The sequence below is a fragment of the Hippoglossus stenolepis genome, chromosome 6 (assembly GCF_022539355.2).
Source record: "Hippoglossus stenolepis isolate QCI-W04-F060 chromosome 6, HSTE1.2, whole genome shotgun sequence".
Lineage (NCBI taxonomy): Eukaryota > Metazoa > Chordata > Actinopteri > Pleuronectiformes > Pleuronectidae > Hippoglossus > Hippoglossus stenolepis.
This window is the reverse complement of record NC_061488.1, coordinates 4165706-4184400: the sequence shown is the minus strand read 5'-3', so window position 1 is coordinate 4184400 and position 18695 is coordinate 4165706. Positions and strand designations below refer to the sequence as shown.

At 46.9% G+C, this 18695-nt stretch overlaps 1 protein-coding gene across 1 annotated transcript in view; it reads left to right on the top strand.

Annotated features, from left to right (window-relative positions):
- The window catches only part of plxna2 (plexin A2), a 165323-nt gene that overhangs the window by 83050 nt on the left and 63578 nt on the right, over positions 1 to 18695 (top strand). The window contains exons 5-6 of the mRNA XM_035158656.2: positions 7948 to 8048; positions 16882 to 17005. Of these exons, the coding sequence (XP_035014547.1) occupies positions 7948 to 8048; positions 16882 to 17005 (225 nt within the window). The remainder of the gene's footprint in view (positions 1 to 7947; positions 8049 to 16881; positions 17006 to 18695) is intronic.

Genomic DNA, 18695 nt, shown 5'->3' with positions numbered 1-18695 from the left:
GTTTATCAGAGATTGGATTATGAGGGTGTGGGGCCCCGTGGTGCTGTGCAACAATCTCTGATATATATTTAATTTAGCTACTCTTTGTCAAGCAGTAGTGATCCAATCTAAAGCCATGTCTATATTGACATAATAATTACATCATTCTGAATTACAGTTCAGTTCATGTTTATGGTGAGAAACTTGCCGTGCAGTCAGGTGCACAAGATACAAAAACAACAAAACAGTACAATTACAAATGAATAATACATGAATACACACATATACTTCATCCCAGGGGTGTATGTATCTTTACCTTCAGGCAGCAGCAGTTAATGTCAGAAGGAAAAACCGAGAAGCACTCGACCAACACACGAGCGCCACCTGACCAATCACCGATCCACAGAAAGTCCTCAGGGAACTTGGCCAAAGTCTCCACCATATTATTTCCCCTACAACAATGACTGTTCGTCACAATATGTGTCAGGGAGGCAACATCGAACTGTATTATTCCCACTTTAGATACGTTCTCATCGTTCCTGGGTCGGCATTAACACGTAATGGCCACTCAGCTTCAGAGTTCACCCGGCGGTCACAAGGCACACGCCTGACCTGCTCCTCCTCCTCTCCTTCCTGGCAGTTTGTCTCCTACCAGTCTGTTACTTCTGATGAGCTGCCAGGGACCAGGCCCGGATTGGGGGTAGGGGGTACAGGGGGTTAAGCCAGAATACAGGAGGCTGGAGGAGGAGGAGGGTGTCGGACGGCTATTGATGCTGTTTGGCTTGGGAACTTGGAAACGGCACATTTGCTCGATCAAACTGTGATGGAGATTTCCACAATTCAGAGAGAGTTAGTCTCGGTTGTTGTGTTTGCACTCGCCTCTGCTTCTGATGAGCTTGTAGCCGCTTCACTCTTTAAATCGGCCTCACGCAGCGTCTTCATGTTTTCAATTGACCAAAATCTGGGAGCTTAGACCAAATCCAATAAATAAATAATAAAAAAAGTGAATGTTTGTGTGTGCATGTGTCTGTGTGCGCATGTGGGTGAACCGAAAACGAGGAATAAAGGAGAACGGGCTGAGAGAGCCGACTGTGACAATAAAGGTTAAAAGCTCCCCTCTTCACACAGATTCATTTTGGGAGTGCGGGAGATGGCTGTTTGTAGATGAGCCGAGCTGTATCATTTCATTTTGCCTCAGCCTCGCTGGTTTAGCCTCTTAAAATCAATGAGTAACATAAACTCCGAATGCGATCTCCTCCGCTTTAAAATCATTTATTCTGAAAACCATATAAAAGGTTTCTGACCTTCAGGGGGGGGGGGAAACACTACCACGCAATGCTAGTGTATCTCCCAGTTAATTTGGTTTCCATCTCCCGTTTATTCAGAGCCTATAACCTGCATTGGTGCGATACACAGGTAAATACAGTTGAAGAAAATCAATGTTGCGTATTACTACACAAAACTTGTTTCTCTCAAACGACTTAGGACGCCGTCTGACATCGAACAACAACAACAACACACACAACAAGATTTCAAAAAAGCAATTCCTTTGGATGTGGATCTGAGCAGCTGATAGCGACACTACAGCCGGGGATGAAGGTTTCAGGTTTTATCTACGTGATGAGGAGGATTTTTATGTACACTCATTACGAGCACATGTGGCTGTAATTAATTACTTTTTACACATTTGTGCTTACACTGTGGGTTTTAACCCATCATCAAGCCTCCCAGCTGTTGTGGTTTCTATGCACGGTCAACTCAAGGCCTCCAAGGGATCAGCACCCACCCCCACGCACCCCCAACAACCATGCACATGGCCCTGCTGGGTCCTTAATCAAGCTGGGTGTAATTGGTGTGAGTCTGGAGGCCTGATTGTCCTCGGACGAGACACAACACTCCCACAGAACCCCTCACCTCTCCTCTCAGGGCCAGTCAAGCTTACGATGGTTATTGACGATCTGGTTGAACCACTGACTGACGTCACGCTGCAAAAACACCTATGGAGCGAATTTATTCACTCCATAGGTGTAAAACAAGTCCAACAAAGAGGGGGACTGCACTTGCTTATGCATCTGGATTTGTTTTCAGTGTGAAAACAAATTCCATTTCTTTTGGGTGGATGTCAAGAAGCTGGATGAGATGCTCCACCACGTCACTGCAGAGGGATCTGTGTTCGGGTCTTAGTGCACTGCAGCTGTGAGTTGAGGGAAAGTGGATCAAGACGAGGAGGAGACAAGGAAGACAAAAAGGGAGATGATCCTCCAAAAAGGAGGGATTACGAGAAAAGATTAGCTCATAGGGATAAAAAAAAAAAATGGGGGGGGATACTGGTTTCATGGTAAAACCTCTGTATTAAAATTTTAAGTATGACTTTCATTGTTTGTTTCTTCTGGAAAAGAGTCAGATGATGCAAGTGATTCAAATTTAAGAAGGATACATCATAACTGAGCTGCCTCATCCATCCGTCTTTCCATCCATCCATCCATCCATCCATCCATCCATCCATCCATCCATCCATCCATCCGACCTTTCATTCGTGGCTGCTTATCCTGGGTTGGGTCAAGGTGGCAACAGGTCAAGTGCAGTAGTCCAGACGTGCCTTTCCCCCGGCAACATTTCCCAGGTCCTCTTGGGGAATCCCCGGGTGTTCCCAGGCCAGATGAGATATATAATCTCTCCAGCATGTTCTGGGTCCCCCGGGGGCCTCCTGCCAATTGGACGGGGCTGAAAAAGACCTCCAATGGAAGGGGCCCAGGAGACTTCCAGTTCAGATGCCCGAACCAGATAAAAGGCATTCTTTAAAACTGCATCACCTCGCCCCTGATTAGGAAAAGCAGGGCCCACCTGGAGCCGGACCGGGGGGGGGGGGCATCTGGTGACTGGACCTTGGTCCGTGGGGCCCAAACCAGCACAGCCAGAAGAAATTACACGGCGTCACCTCACTGAAGGTCCGCCAGCTGCAGGGACAGGCATCAGGATGGGGTGCGATGTAAGCCAGGTGGCCGACCAGGTCCTGGCCCGGGGCGTCTAAGGAATCATTTCCAAAAGTCCAGACAATGCCTGGACTTTTGGAACCTGGAGTCTTTAAACTAAAACCAGGCCAACAGGGATTATTTGCATCAACGTAGCAAAAGTGATGTGTTTTAAAAACGGTATTAGTGCGGATGAAGCCTGAGGGACTCAATGGCTGAAAGATTTCATTGGTTTTCATTCATTCAGCAGCAAGTATTTGCTCTGCTTTTGTGTCACAGCTACGCACACACACACACACACACACACACACACACACACACACACACACACACACATACACACATACTCCCCTCCCCTGCTTTCTCTCTCTCTCTCTCTCTCTCTCTCTCTCTCCCTTCTCTGCTGGAATGGGTATTGTGTTCATGATCGATGTGTCCCATCCAGTGACGTGGTCGCCTGGCTAATTCTCATTAAAAATGGATAAGGTGTAGTGGAGCCGCCTGTGTGTGGGTGTGTGTGTGTGGGTGGGTGTGTGTTTGTGTGTGTGTACACATACATGTTTGAAATGAGGTGTAGGTGGCAGGAAGTCCCAGAGGTGCCAGCTGTTTACCGTGCGCGGCTGAAGGTTGGAGGGAGTCGTGGTGATTGTGGTGGTGGATGTGGGGGTGTTCCTGAGGTCAGAGCCAGGCCTGTTGCCTTGGCAACAACTTGCAAAATAGCTTCCTCTGCATTACTGGTGACGGTGGGATTTTTCTCTTTCTGTTGCTTCCCCTCTCTCTCGCTCAGCGTGGTGAGGCACATCTGGCACCGCAGAGACGAGGTCTCATCAGAACTCGAAGCAATGGGCCGTTTCCACTCTGCTTATTCTTCCCTCATCCCCCCTTTTTTTCAGTTTTTGTCTTCTCCTTCTCCTCCCACTCTGCCCCTGTGCCCCCATCCATCACCGAGAAGCAGCGATCATGGCTGGGTCTCAGGGCAGCGGGGCAGAGGAGCTGAAATGGAGCTACCATTTATTCTCAGCCGCAGAGAGACAGGAGCAGATGAAAGTCCTGCTGCTCTCTAATGTACATATACATTGTCAGCCTCTCCTGGGCGCCCGAGCCAAATGCCTCCGTCCTGTGTTGTGCTCCTCTGCTCTCAGAATGAAATTGAAAGTGAGAAGCAGGCACCGTCTTCACAGGTGGCCCGAAATAACAGTGGGAAACGTGTGCAAAGGGAATTTTATATTGCTGCTTTTTTCTTTGTCTTCAAATTGATTGATCATTCTTTATCGTCAGACACTGAAAAAATGTCTTACAGCACAGCAGCCGCCCCACATGCAACATTAAATCCAACAATTATGACAAGGGAAATGAAGGATACGTACATTTAGCAGCACATTCACGACAGTTAACAGCCCTTTAACATGATCTGGGATCAAGTGCCATATTTAGTTTGAGCATCGACTGGTTCACAGAAGAGTGCTTCAGTCTAACCTTATAAATCGCAGAAAACTATTCATTTTTAACTTTTGGAGTCAGAGACAATGTTACTGGCCGACCGCAAAATGTTCTTGTGGTGGGCTGAGTCACGGAAAGTGGAAGGAAGGAAGTAACACTTCGATGATGCAATGCCTCCAGCTCCTGCTCCAGATCTCTGCTTTTTGTTTTCTCAGAACACGACTGCAACAAAAACAGGCTCAATCCAGTAATTATAAAAGTTACACCGAGGGAATTCTAATGACGGTGGATTGAATTCAAAAGACTGTAATTATGTTTGGTGACAAACGGATGCTCTTATGGCTGTTCTTTCATTTCTTGATTTGGATTGATAAGTGTATTTGTATTGTTGCATTAATGTATTGTCCTAATATCACTCGTGCTCAAATCCCCAGAGCTGGGTGTCAGTTACAGACCCGGCACCGCTGCATTAGTGAAAGCTTGGCAGCGACAATGGAAGCCGAAGCCCATTCAGGATGAGCCTTTGAAAGAGAGGAAGCTGTTGTTTTAACCCTCGAGTGAGAGTCGGTCACCCAGGTTGCCGCAGTGTGCGACTTCAGAGCCGCCTCTCTGGTTGAATAACCCCCTGCTAAGGTCATCTCAAGCTGGAATTTTATTAGCATTCATTTACCCGAGAGCGGCACCTCTCGCTGACACGACTCAGTCTGGCTCAGGTCGGCTCCGGGTGTGAACGTGTTTGAGTCGGAGGAGCAGGGAAAGTTGGAGGCGACGTCGGATCACATGTGGCGCTTCTTTGTCTTCATTGAAAACACAGGAACTACAATCTGCACATCCGTTACGGTGCTGTGCGTGCGTGCATACACACACACACACACATATGCACACAGTGGGAGAAGGGGCTTCGTTGTGCAGCCCTGCTGTGTTGAGTGACTGTAGCGTGTGCTGGGCAACAGCTGCTGTGACCCCCGACCCTCCCTTGTCCCATCCTCATCTCCACTACTGGCCCACGTTGGTCTGAGCATCAATACTGTCGCACAAACAAACACAGCAAACACACAAACCCACAAACACACCTTCTCTCTCATTCTGTGCTATTTCTGTTTTCTGGTTTTTGGTTTTCCTGTTTACCTCACTCTTCTTCTTCCGTATCACCCTTTGTCTGTGTTTCAGTCTGTGTCAGCTGACAGCAGCCCCGTGTCTGTCTGTCTTTGGACACCGCTCCCCCCCCCACTACAGCCTCACTTTCCCCCTGCTGACAGCTGTCTCCACACTGTAACCCTTTCACGGAGCCAGGCCTCTGTGAAAGTGATCCTATAAAGTTTCACCAGCCTCGCACATGTTTTGGGAAGGATCTGAAGGCTTTTTGGGGGTTAAGAGGGATTCAGAGACTTTGGGATGCGTGTACACTCACGGGCTGAGTTGCTGTCTCGCCCCTGGTGGGCCTGTTTGTCATCGGTTGCGGCTTCTGCTGCTGACGTGACCCCGTCTGCAGCTCATTACAGCATGCCACCTGTTTGTCCCGGAGCTAGAGGCAAGACACACAAACAAATGGAGTTTGTTGAGGTGACAGCGGGGGTTAATCTAGCAGGAGTGTCCGCGGCACAGTGCAGCGACTATCAACGTCCAGCCGTGTCAATGGCTTTCTTTGTCCCGCGGGCCCGTCTCTGTGTTGCCGCAGGGTTTGGAAACCGGCAGACAGGTGGACGGTTATTGAGTTTTCGAGGAGCAGAGAGAAAACAAAGGAAAAAAATAAATATATATATATATATATATATATATATATGTATATATCTCTGCTGGAGCACACATCTCTCACAGTGTTGCAGCAGATGACAGGTTTGCAGACCTCAACTTTTTCACGGGCCGTGCAATATCAGGAGCATGTTATGAATTTTGCCGTCAGCTGTTTTTTTTTTTAAATAAATGTGATATGTTGTAATAAAGAAACTCCACTGACGGACACCCAGCTGTTATCTCTTCCTCGCTGACAGTTAATTCCAGCCCGTGGTGCGAACAGCAATTAGCATCAGCCAGTTGTGGGTGATTTGCACAGGGTTTGAAAAACAACAAAAAAAAGAAATGTAAAAGGTGTTATTTGCACCCTTCATTCACTCCCCCTCATTTCTGCAAAGGAGCCGCTTATTAGGCATTGATCTGAGCCTGAGGTTTGGAGCTGAGCAGCGAACACACACTGTCAGACTCCGCTGGCATTACCCAACCGGGCAATTGCCAGGAAATTGAAAGACGGACAGGAGTGAAAATTCATGTTTTCAAGCTTTTTCTCTTGAGCCTGTGTTCATCTGCTGTGCGGTGATGGTGTTGTGCTTGACGTCAGTGTGTGTGTGTCTGTGTGTGTTTGCTCCCAGCGACCCAATGAGATGCAGGTGCGAGTGAGGCGGCCCCATGGGACACTTAAATAGACAAGAAACCCACAGACACACACACACTGACCTCTGGATCGTACTGCAGACCGCTGTGCTGCACAAACAGACTGAGGGGCCATGTGGCTGAGCAGAACCTCGCCTGGCAGACACACTTAGACGCAGCGAGACTCACACACACACACACACACACACACACACACACACACTAACACACACACAGACTCACACACTCCTATCCCCATCAAAACTAACAGAAGGATGAGTGCTTGCATCTATCCGCTGAACACAGAACCAGCCTGTGCATCACACAGTTCCGCTGACTCACACACTTGGTCGGCGCCCAGGAGGAGATGTTTGTTTGATTCTTGTTCACAAATGTAAATTCTCAGTCCCGTGTTTGTTCAGGTTTAATGTCAACTGAAAACGTACTAGGATGTGCTTCCTTCTTCCACAAGATCACAGCCTTACCATTTAGATTAGTGATGCATGGGTGTGGATGTGTGTGTTTGCTTTGTGTTTGGAAGTGCTTATTGAAATTCTCTGCTGTTGACATTTCAAACATGTTTTGCTTTGACGTACCAATTTCCATTTGTTCATATTTCTTAAAAACATCCTTCAAGCACAGCAATAATAACAACTTTTAAAAGGTTACTGTTTATATTCCTGGCCTTATCATAGCTTCATCAAACTTAATTTTACTAAACTTAATCTCTGCACTTACATTATTTGAAAATAAAGGCCAGCGCTCCAAACGTGTGTCGCTGCTGCTCCAGGTGTGTTGTGACAGGCTCTACCTAGATGGACAGATGCCCCGGTGCAGACAAAAGCCCTTTGACGGCAGCGTAACAGCTTTCTGTGGCCAACTGATCCCAGCTGCTCACCGCTGTTTCTTTGGCTTAAGATAAAGGCAACAGTTGCCTGTGCAGTTGACATCGCACACGTGGACATACAGCGGCATTGTGCACCCGCTCACGCCATCCCTGCAAATGGAGAACAGTAGAAATGTATCAGTAAATAAAAATGGAGCAATGATGGTACATGTCATCAAATATGCACACACACACACACACATACACACACACACAAACCCACACACACCCAGAGGCTTCTCCTGTGATGTTTGTAAAGGCTGCACTTTGACCTTGACCTTTTTCCTTCTGTGTGTTTTCTAGGTTACCCAAGTTCCCATCGAGTCGTGCGAGCAGTACGGGACCTGTGGAGAGTGCCTGAGCTCCGGGGACCCACACTGCGGCTGGTGTGTCCTGCATAACATGTGAGTGCCACCTCCGTCGTCATCATCCAGCCAGTTTACAGATCCGGTTGTTTTAGACGTCGCCCAAAACGACCCTGCGGCTTTTATTTCTCTTAATGTTTGTCTCGAGCATCAAATAGAGTTTGAGGAGAGGAGACAGTGTCTGGGAACGGAGAGCCGTGCCTCAGAGGTGCAGAGCTGGTTCAGAGCTACTTCATGTCGACTGCTGCTCTGTTCTGACATGAGTTGATCTTAACAGGAAATGAGACCATTCAGTGTGTGTGTGTGACTAAGTTGAACGTGAAAAGACAGACAAGAGCAGACCAAAGACGACCAAAGACAAAACCATAACCGAGGCCGGGAGACCGAGCATAGAGGCCATGAGTGACACCTGCTGGAGCTGAGAAGTTACTGCAGCAGGACTGTCTTCAAGAACAGGCCAGTCGGGATTTCAGAAAATATAAAAGTGCCTGAAAAAGCTTGTGTATCTGTGATATTCTTAGTATGAGTCACTCACTACAGTGCTCATCTGTGATTGGAACTGAAGTGATGGTAGTTTCATGATATGAGGGTGAGGGTATTCTGGGGACACAAGATGAATAGGACACAATACTAAAAAAGCGAGGAGGCATTCTGCTCCGTCTCCACCTCTTTGTTTCCTAAGCAAACACATTCCCTCATCACTCACAGCTTTTTCTTTCTTGGCTGCTACGTCTTGTATTCCCCACTTATGGCCCTCCTGAATGCAGAGACCCTCTATTTAAAGGTATAGTTGAATATTTATGTGTATCAGAGCCGCGCCACAATCATCATTATCGTGACGGCGGCCCCTGCAAAGTGCACTTAAAGTAATTTACATCACTCCAAAGCTGGGACAGGACAAATAATTGCCTAGCGACAAGGTAATTCAGCATTCGGCTGCGGGAGGTGCGGGAGGGGCCGGCTGAAGCCCTGTGTTGGTTACAGTTTGCGTGCCTTCACACTGAGATCATTTACCACAACATTAGCCTCCGTGCTGGACTCTTAATCACGTGCATTTGTGCAGGTGTGGTCGGGAACGGAATAATTCCGGTTGACAGCGATTCGATTGCATAGAATGCGAGAAGGACCTGATGCCCAAAGGTGGAGTGTGGTCCTAAAGCAGCTGTGAGGAGGAAACAGTGCACGTGGCTTTGATTCTTTTGCGTACATGCGCAAACACGTGTGTGGACCGCTGTACTGTACTGTGGGGAGAGAAGGTCAGCACCCTGATTCATGTCAGATCAGCCATCTGTTCTCCCAACACTGCGGACCCTCGTACCACCTGTGCCTAGTCCTAATCGCCCTTTTTCTGTCATGACCCTGCAGTGAGTGTGGCGAGAACCTTGTCAGCTCCGGCTGAGAGGAAAAGAAGATGCTGGACGGATCCTGAGCTCTTCTAGCTGTGACTCATGCAGACGTCTTTGTGTTATTTTAGGGATATGGACAATAAACAGAGGGGAAATGCCAAAATACCAGAAACATTGCAAGAAAATAGTTTTTAAATTTGGCTGAGATGGAACAGTTGGAATATATAAAACAAAAGATGCATTAAAGGCACCGTCACATCAAGCTTCTTCTTCTGCCAATCATGATTACATGACTCTCCTCTAATGCAGTGTAGATAACTGTAACATCCCTGGTTCAAGTTGTGTATGTTGTATGTGGCTGATATAAAAACACCATAAACCACAAAGGCATTCTTAAAAAAATTAGCCTGTGAGCAGCAGTGATGAAATCTGATGATGTATCAAGAGGTGCTGGGATAATGATGTGATCTTGTCAAGTTTTCTCAATCTGCTCACAAGATAGATGATTTATTTACTTAGTGTAATTGCTTCAGGATTTTGGTGCTGGATGAGTCTTGAACACGGGTTTAGTCATGACTACTGCACAATTATAGCCAAGAGTAGAAAGATGTGTCGAATTCTGCAGGAAAAAAAAAAAAGCAGCTGCACTCTTCTGGTGAAGAGCTCCGCTCATCCCACACACCCAAAATTAAATTTCTTGCCAGCCCTGGTGCCATCCACATGCAGCTGTGATCACTCCTGCTTCCTTCTCCTCTCCATTTCTCCAATTCTCTCCATCATCCATCCCTAAGCCATTGTTGATTTTGTGAAATTATCTTTCCCCCTCTCCCATGTTTGTGTGTACCTCCCCCTCTCCCCTCCCAGCAAAGCTAGCGTCTAAGCTTTGCCACTCATCTCCTCTCAGCTCATCGCGGCTCACTACCGCGCCGTCTCCCATTTAGACACTCTCCCCTCTGGAATCAGCTCCTCCACACTCCAGAGATGCTTGGCTTGCCACACATAAACAGCCCTCACTTTGATCACCCTCCCTCCCTTCTTATACAGCTGCCATCTACAATATCCATCCTCTTTTCTTATCCTTCAAACGTTGTGTCCCCCTTTTCCCTGTTTCTTTACGTTTGTGTGCGGATGCTCGTTGGAGTGCAGCGTTCTGAGGCGGCTAATTAGCAACACAGAGGTGCATTAGCATGGTTTTGCGATGATGAGGGGAAGGAGGGAACGTGAGACAGGGAGTGAGGAGGTGAGCTGGTCAGGAGTGGCATCTCTGTCCCCCCCCCCGTCTTTCTGCTCTCTTTCTTCCTCCTCTGATTCAATGTGTTGTGAGACACTAAAGTCCTTTAATTACCAGCAGCTGCTAGGCATCCTCTGAATGCATGAAGAATGAGGGGGGGGAAGAGAGGGAGAGCGTGTTTGATGCCGCACACTCATGGGCCCACAAAACCAAGCAGCATTTTGATTGCGGCTCAAAGGGAGCTCATCGTCTCGAGCGCTCTTCAGTCACAGTCGTGTGAATGGGTAGTTCAGCCTTCGTCTGACCACAATCCAAAAACATGGAGCTCTCCTGAAGCTTTCCCTCTCTTCTCTCTCCGTCTCTCTCTCTCTCTCCTTGTCGTTGTTAGATTAGCTCTCTAATCATGCCCAAAAGAGGCTTTCCCATCTCAAAACGTCTCACATCACTCTGTTCTCCCTCCAACCTCTCGGCTCGCTCCCACATTCCAGGAGAGGACGAGCGCTCTATGTCGAGATGGGACAGGATTACCCACGAGTCTGACTTTGGTCCAAGAGTTGCGATTGGACAAAGCAGTTGACCGGTGTCGCGACTTTCTCCTGGCATCACTGTTTATTATAAGCCGGTGATAGGTGTTAGTTATGCAACGTGTGCAGAAGAAATTCAGCCCCAGTTTGTTGTGTGGATGACAGCTTTGGGCTGTTGGTGTAGTCGGCCCCAGCAGAGAGTGAATCAGCAGTTCAGCGCTGCTCTGAGCAGAATAACACATCACAACTACACTTTGATACCGTGTTGTATTGTACTGTCAGTCTCCATGTGGCTGGACTGCTCCGATCTGGTTCAGTAACAACCCACACGGCTCCACTGTCCACTCCTTACAAACTGGCCTCATTTAAATCCTGTCTGACGGTTTGTTCGCGGCCCCGGTTGGAGCTCGGGATTTTAGGCACAGTCAGGTTTTGGAACAGGGAAAGATGGGAAATGATAATTAGATGTTGTTGCATGTTTTGTTAAAATCAACTCTTCCTCCTCCTGCATGTCTCCAAAAAGTCAAACCAGACACTTTCTCATTTCCATGACCTCAACTTGTGTATTTAGCCTAGTAGTATTTAGTTTGTTCTGCGCGGCACATTCATCACTGCACCGCAGACGTCGACCGCCGACCATAAAACCTCCTCTAATGTACCAGTGGCAACAACAATTAGACTAGCAGTGAAAATGGCTGCTTCAGCCTATTGTGGGTGTCAGACTGTGTGTCTAATGGCCGACTCATCAGCCCCGGCCACAGTTAGCAGTCAGAGGGAAGCTACATCCATCTTCCCAATTGTGCCTAATGAGATATCGATCGGGAACATGCAGGTCTATCAATATTTCCATAGATTCCTCGGACATGGGGCTGGTACAGGTTGGTAACATGACGGCTGAAATACTGCACCAGTGTGTGCAGAGTGAGGAGGCTACATATAATGTAGTTAATGATGCTGAAAGCTCCGTCTGTGTCTTTCTCGTGCATTTTTCTTTTTGAAACTCTTCCATCCCTGGACTTGTTTTGCTTTTTCTCTCTCTGCTCAGCCCACACAAGTAAAGCTACAGCTCGGTGGATAGAACTGAGCAATCGTCTCTCTGTAAATCTTTTTTTGCTCACTTTAGTTCCCCTCACGTTCCGTTACACTAACTTTTACAGACACAGACACACTAGGTTTGTGCGAAACTGCCTATGCACATGTTGTACTGTACCGTTTGCGACTGTACCGTCCTACAGCGACATTATCAGTTGCCCCGGGTGACAGACTGAGATTTGCCGAAGTGGAATTGACCCCCCCCCCCTGCATGAACTTTGGGTTTCAAACCTCACCCTGAGCGCGCACAGCAACTCGGCCTGTTGAAGTTTACCATCTCTGTTTGTCTCTTTCTTTTTTTATTCCTCCTTCACTTTCCTCTGCATCTCCTGTGGTCTGCATATTCTCACTTTTAAGTGATGCAGGAGCCAGAAACAAATGCCCTGAATCACTCAGTGTGTGGATAAAACACTGAAGGGAGGAGGCAGCGTGTTGTGTGTGTGTGTGTTTGTGTGTGTGTGTGTGTGTGTGTGTGGGCAGCCCAACGTTGTATATCCCTGCACATCCCTGCTCACCAAATCATTCCTCTTCTCATGCCGGGGAGCCAAACTCCCAGTGCAGTCAGTCTTCATACATGTTTACATTAACATGTGTTTCTGTAGAAAGTCCCTAGACAAGGTTCCATTCAACCAAATCAAATCATGCCAGTGATTCTCTAACATAATTGGTTACCACATGCAACGAGTAAAGCTTTGTTATGCACCATCAAATATTCAGTTTACATCGAGTTCATCCTGCCTCAACCTCCATCTTTCCTCTCCACTCCTTTTCACAACTCTCCCACCGTGCCACCAAAGCATCGCTGCTCTACTGACGCTTTGTGGCCCGGGCTCCAGTGAGGGAAGGACGGTGATTTTAAAACATCTTCCCCTCTGTTTTTAAACACTCCACCCTGAGCTAGAGCTGCAATCAGACAGGCCATCACACGTTCACTGAAGTCCTAAGATGTGATAAGGGAACAGGAGGAGGGATAGAAGAGCAGAAATCGTCGCCTGCTCTGCTGTCAGGGCCGGGATGTGTAAATGTGCGAAGGATTAGGTGTAAAGGATTGTATGTTACTGTGAGTATATGTGTCACAGTGAGTGCACAGTGAGTGCACATATTTTTCGTCTGTGGCTAAGGTCCATGTCCACGGGGGAGCATGTGTCTGTGTGTCTCAGTGTGTATGTGTGAATGAATGTGTGTATTCATATGTCTGGGTGTCTGTCAAAGCTTGGCACAGCAGAGACAACAGTGTAATTGCCTGTCTAGGGCAATAGAATAAGGAACAGGCATTGGTGGAACAGACCCAGAGGTCTGGCCTCTGCTAACTTCATCCCCCGCTCGGTACAAAGTGTGTCTCCTGCTGCAAATTACTCTGCACGTTATATGTAGGATACTGTACGAGATTACATACACAGTGGGTGTTCGATTCAACCTCAGAGCTCCGACTCCAACAGTGTAGCCCACGCAAGCTGCCACGGGAGAAAACAACGTGCTCTCCTTTAGCTTCTCTGTACGTTTGTTTACCCGCTCACCTTTTATGACGGCGTGAAATGTGACTGCCACTTACAACTGCCTCCGTGCCCTGCAGTGGAGTCGTACATGACAGAGAGGAGTAATGATGGAAGTGCACGCAGCTATTTCAGCACCATGGACAGGGCTTAGAGAGCAGAACACCCCGACAGCCTGCAGCAGCCGCTGGAGGGAGAATAGCTGTGAGCTGCTTATTACAGGAAAGAGCTGAATGCATTTGTACTGTCAATCTGTGCACAGGCACGCGGGCATGTACGCGTGTGTATTTCTTTTTTTCTTTTTTTTTTGCAACAAAAGAAATTCAATCTGCGTATCGTTTCCTTTAACACCTCATTTCTCTGCGTGAGCCCTCTAACTCTCACATCTGAGGAATTTCAATGATGGCGTATTAAGCATGTGAAGGCGACTGAGTGACAGGCCAAGGCCAGACAGGAGGATGGGGGTTGTACAGGGGAAGGCAGGATTCTAGTCAACACTCAGTGGCATGCACTTCAGCTAATGAGAGAGGCAAGGGGTCAGCTTCTAACTACACAGAGATAATGGCCATCTCCTGAAACCATGGCAACAGCAGCCACTGCACTCCTCCCACCCCCGCTGCCTCACCCCGTTGCCGTGCGTTCATCTTACTTTCCCCAACACCGAAATTAATTTTATCAAAAAAAAAAAGAAATCCTAGTGAGGAAAATCAATGCAGGGCTTTTTGTCAGGTAATGACCGCCCGGGTTTTTTGCATCTGTACCCACACAGCTCAGAGACATGCATAAAACATTGTGCCGTAGCCCACACCTGAAAGCACATTAAATATAATTGTCTGCTGCCAAATGTGAATGTTAAAAAAAGGAAGTGTTCAATCTGTGCTGCAGTAACACCTTGCAGATGATAGCTGCACTAATTTCGACTTGAGAGAACGGAGTGAGACAAAAGGGAGAGACGGAGGAGAAAGAGAGAGAGAAACGTGGCAAACGTGCAGAAGTGATGGAGTCAAAGGCGTAAAAAAGGAAAAGGCAACAGAATTCACATCAGGGAGTAAAACTAATAATTTTTTCATTTAAAGTGTAGAAATACAAAGTGAGGAAACCAGGTAATCTGCAGTGGCCGCCACCTCCTCTCTCCCTGTGGGAGACTCACACTAATTCCACACTTTCCTGCTCTCTGAAATCCCCGCGGGAGAACTGTGCATACCAGCGTTTGTATGTGTGCGTGTCTGTGTGTGCGTATGTGCGTGTGTGTGTGTGTGTGTGTGTGAACCTTAGCGTGCTTGTGCCTCCTCGTGTGAGTCTGCTGGATATGGCTTGAACTTCTGACAACATAATTACACACAGAGGCTGTGGATGAAGATGTAGCTTCGAGTCAGTGTGTGTGAGAGTATGTGGATAAGAGGCATGATATGGGCCCTAACAAACACTACTACTACAACTACACACACACACACACACACACACACACACACACACACACACACACACACACACACACACACACACCCACACACACACCGTTAGCAGCCAGGAGAGAATGGACACGGCTTGTAGTGGCACATCGGCACCCTGGACAGCGGCTGACCCATCACAGTCCAATTAGAGCTGCTGTGACCAGACGGCCAGTTAGCCAGGCACTTAGACTGCTGGGTTGGATAAGGACAGAGGGCCTGTGGTGTAATGGGGTGGCGGGCGCACACACTTTTAATAAGGAGGCGGTGGCTGAGTTTTAATGAGGGATGTGGTGGATTGTGGGGGTGTTGCGTGGCACTTGATACACTGTCTGACCATTAGGTTCCCTTATGAGTGAGCAGTGTATAATTTGCACTAGTTACGTCTGCAAAGTTACACGCTGATTGAAGGATTTAATTTGGGGTGTGTGGTGCTCAGTGCTTCATGTGGCTTCATGGTTAAAGTTAACATGGTCGTATTACCCACTGGGGGCTGCGGCTCCACTGCTGTTGCCACCACAGTGGTTTACTGGGGTTTACTGGGAATACACAGCCTCCTGCAGGCCGCGATCACTCCCAGCTTTATGAAACTTTTAGCGCTGCGAGTCCTGTAGGAACCAGCTGTTATTGATGGCGCGAGTGTCAGGAAATGCAAATTTTTTACCGGCGTAAGCAGCTATTTTGTAATTGATGTTTTGAAGCAATCGGACAGAAAAAGCAGCAAAACCGCTTCACATTACGTGTTCAATACGCCATCTGTTTCCCAAACCAGGACGGAAAACGCCCCGGTAACAACAACATAACTTCACCAAGAGTCTGCAGCGTGTCACATTTATAGCCTTGATCAACACAAAACAAATCTACAGCATGAATACAGACGACACAGAAAGTGAAAGCAAAGCAGAGCAAAGAAGACATAAACATCTGGTGTGATTGGAACGGATGTTAGCGGCCGGTCCAGATGTGTTAAGACTAAAACTGTAGTGGTTATGTATCTTAAACGTAGTTCTTGTGTCTGCCTCGTCAAATCTGCTTTGGATTAGACAAAAGTGAGCTATTAACATCACGTAAATGAGACTCAGGGTTGTTTTCTCCTCACGACAACATTCTTTAATCTTCTATTGTTTACCATTTGTGCTTTTGACATTTTTAATCCTCATCATTTCCTCCTCGTTCCTTCTGTTGCTCGAAAGGTTTTGAATTTATGTCACAAAACTGACAATTTGTTTTCCTACTCTCAACTTTATGTTTCACGTAGTCTTTTCATCACAGCACTTAGTGAAACGCCGCTTTTGATATCTGTCACTGTTGTGTAATGATTTTGAAACCAAGACCAGAGATATGATACTAACGACCCACTTTCACGGCTGCAGCTGCATTACTTTATATCTGCATGTGTCATGTGGATATTTTGGTCCAATCACCATCGAGTGCTCTAGATCAAGATGATAACAACACCTTTGCTTAAAGATCCTCCAGGTACATTAGAGATTTGTTTAAATGAACCATTGATTTAGTGAACTCCAACTATTGCCGTTATTGTTTGTTATTACAACTTTGGCAGCGCATCCTGTTATTCGTCCAATCACATAGTGGCTTCCTGTTATAACTTTGGCTTCTTTATTCTCTCTCGGTGCTGTAATGGCTTTGGCAGCGCTTCCTCTCGTTTCTAGTTGTGTTCCTGTTGAAAAATACATTTGACTAACGACTCTCTCTGTCTCTGTCCCTCCCTCAGCTGCTCTCAGAGGAGCCGGTGCGAGCGTGCAGATGAGCCGTATCGTTTCGCCGCCTCTCTCAACCAGTGTGTGAAGGCCACAGTGTACCCGGACAGCATCGCGGTGTCAGAACCCAGTGTACCTGTAAGTTTACACACACAGACACACACACACACACATTGCTTCACACACAAAATGCCAAACAACCTGCAGTCTCAGCACACATCACAATGAAGAATTATCTCCCATCTGCATATTCCCTTCCCACGTACAGCGGCAGAACATTTGAAACGATCTCACTTTGCAGTTTGCAGAGTCTTGATTGGGGTTGATGCATAAACATTAGATGGGAAGGTTCATAAGAACCCAGCGTGGGCGTTTCAGTGTGCATATGCTCGCTTGATACAGAGCAGTTAATATGTGTGCCAAGACATGTTTGTGTGGGTGGGCGTGTAGGTGTTAAAGTTGTCCAAGTGCAGCTGGGTACAGTTTCCACATAGACTGAGCCAAAACAGGCAGAACGAGCAAGAGGGAGAGAACTCGTCTGTCCAAGGTCGATTTTCCAAAACACAATAGTTAAAATGCATTTTAGTCTTTTAGGTTTCGAAATATCAGATTTATAAAACGTCTGTTTTCAACCCAAATGCTCAGCGGCTTATACAAGATGCATTATGGGTCAGGGAACACGCCATTAAATCTTGGTGCGGATCAGTGAGCAGATTTTAACATTTCGAGATTGGGCGATTTTCAACATCTTTCTTGATTTGATGGTTATTTATTTGGTGCAGATCCAAATAAAAATCCAGATCTGGTGAATTTGAATGTGGTTTCATAAGAAGACCGTCACTTCAATCAAACGTCTGACTCCAGGTTTAGGTCTAAAGACGCAGTGCTGTTCTTCGTTGAGCCACTGATTCGAGCTCTACATCTTTTTGTGCATCATCACACATGTGCACTTCAAATCAGTCTATTAACATATTTACGTAGAACATCATTCGGATTAGGATTTATGATAAGAGATGACATGAATAGGATAATTGAATGGATTCATTGACTGCAGTCAAGACGTACTTAGATTTAAATCTAACTGGTTAAACATAAATAATTAGAATGATAGAAAATGCCTGAAGCCTTGGCAGTGACTCACAACACGATACTTCACCCTCAACCTCGCACCATTGTCTGTTTTCCAAACAGCTGCATATCAGACAACTTATTAGCGGTTATGTTTGTTTCCATGTCAGCCACACCAGCAGCGGGGTCATCTCACTAAACCATCTACAAAAAAAACACAAATTCACTCAGTTCACAAATTCCACCGGGGCAGACGGCTATCTCCATGACAACGCAGCCTCTTCATGTGGGCAGATACAGAAACACGGAGGAGAAAAAAAATTATCAAATTACCTTTTATTAAAACTCTGCCACCAATTAGACTGGTCAGTGCTTCCAAGCAGCAAAGCACCCATCACTGCTATTATCATCATCATCCTCATCGCCATCATCATCATCAGGGAGAACAAAAAGAGCAAAGGCTGAACACATAGAGACAAGCTTGCTTTTGGTAGCAGCTAGTGTGTGTGTGTGTGTGTGTGTTTGTGTGTGTGTGTTTATCTATATGTGCATCTTGAAAACCACGATGAGAGCTAATTAATGTGAGGGGTTACTCGGGAATTCTCCATTGAACAAAAGACCCTGATTGCTGTGATTGCTGCAATCAAGCATCTCTCTGACACACCTCAGAGCGAAGCAACACAAACAGGCTGGAAGGGAAACAGGGGGAAGACGAGAGGTCGTCGGCAGCGGATTTTAAAAAACACACACACGCACCATC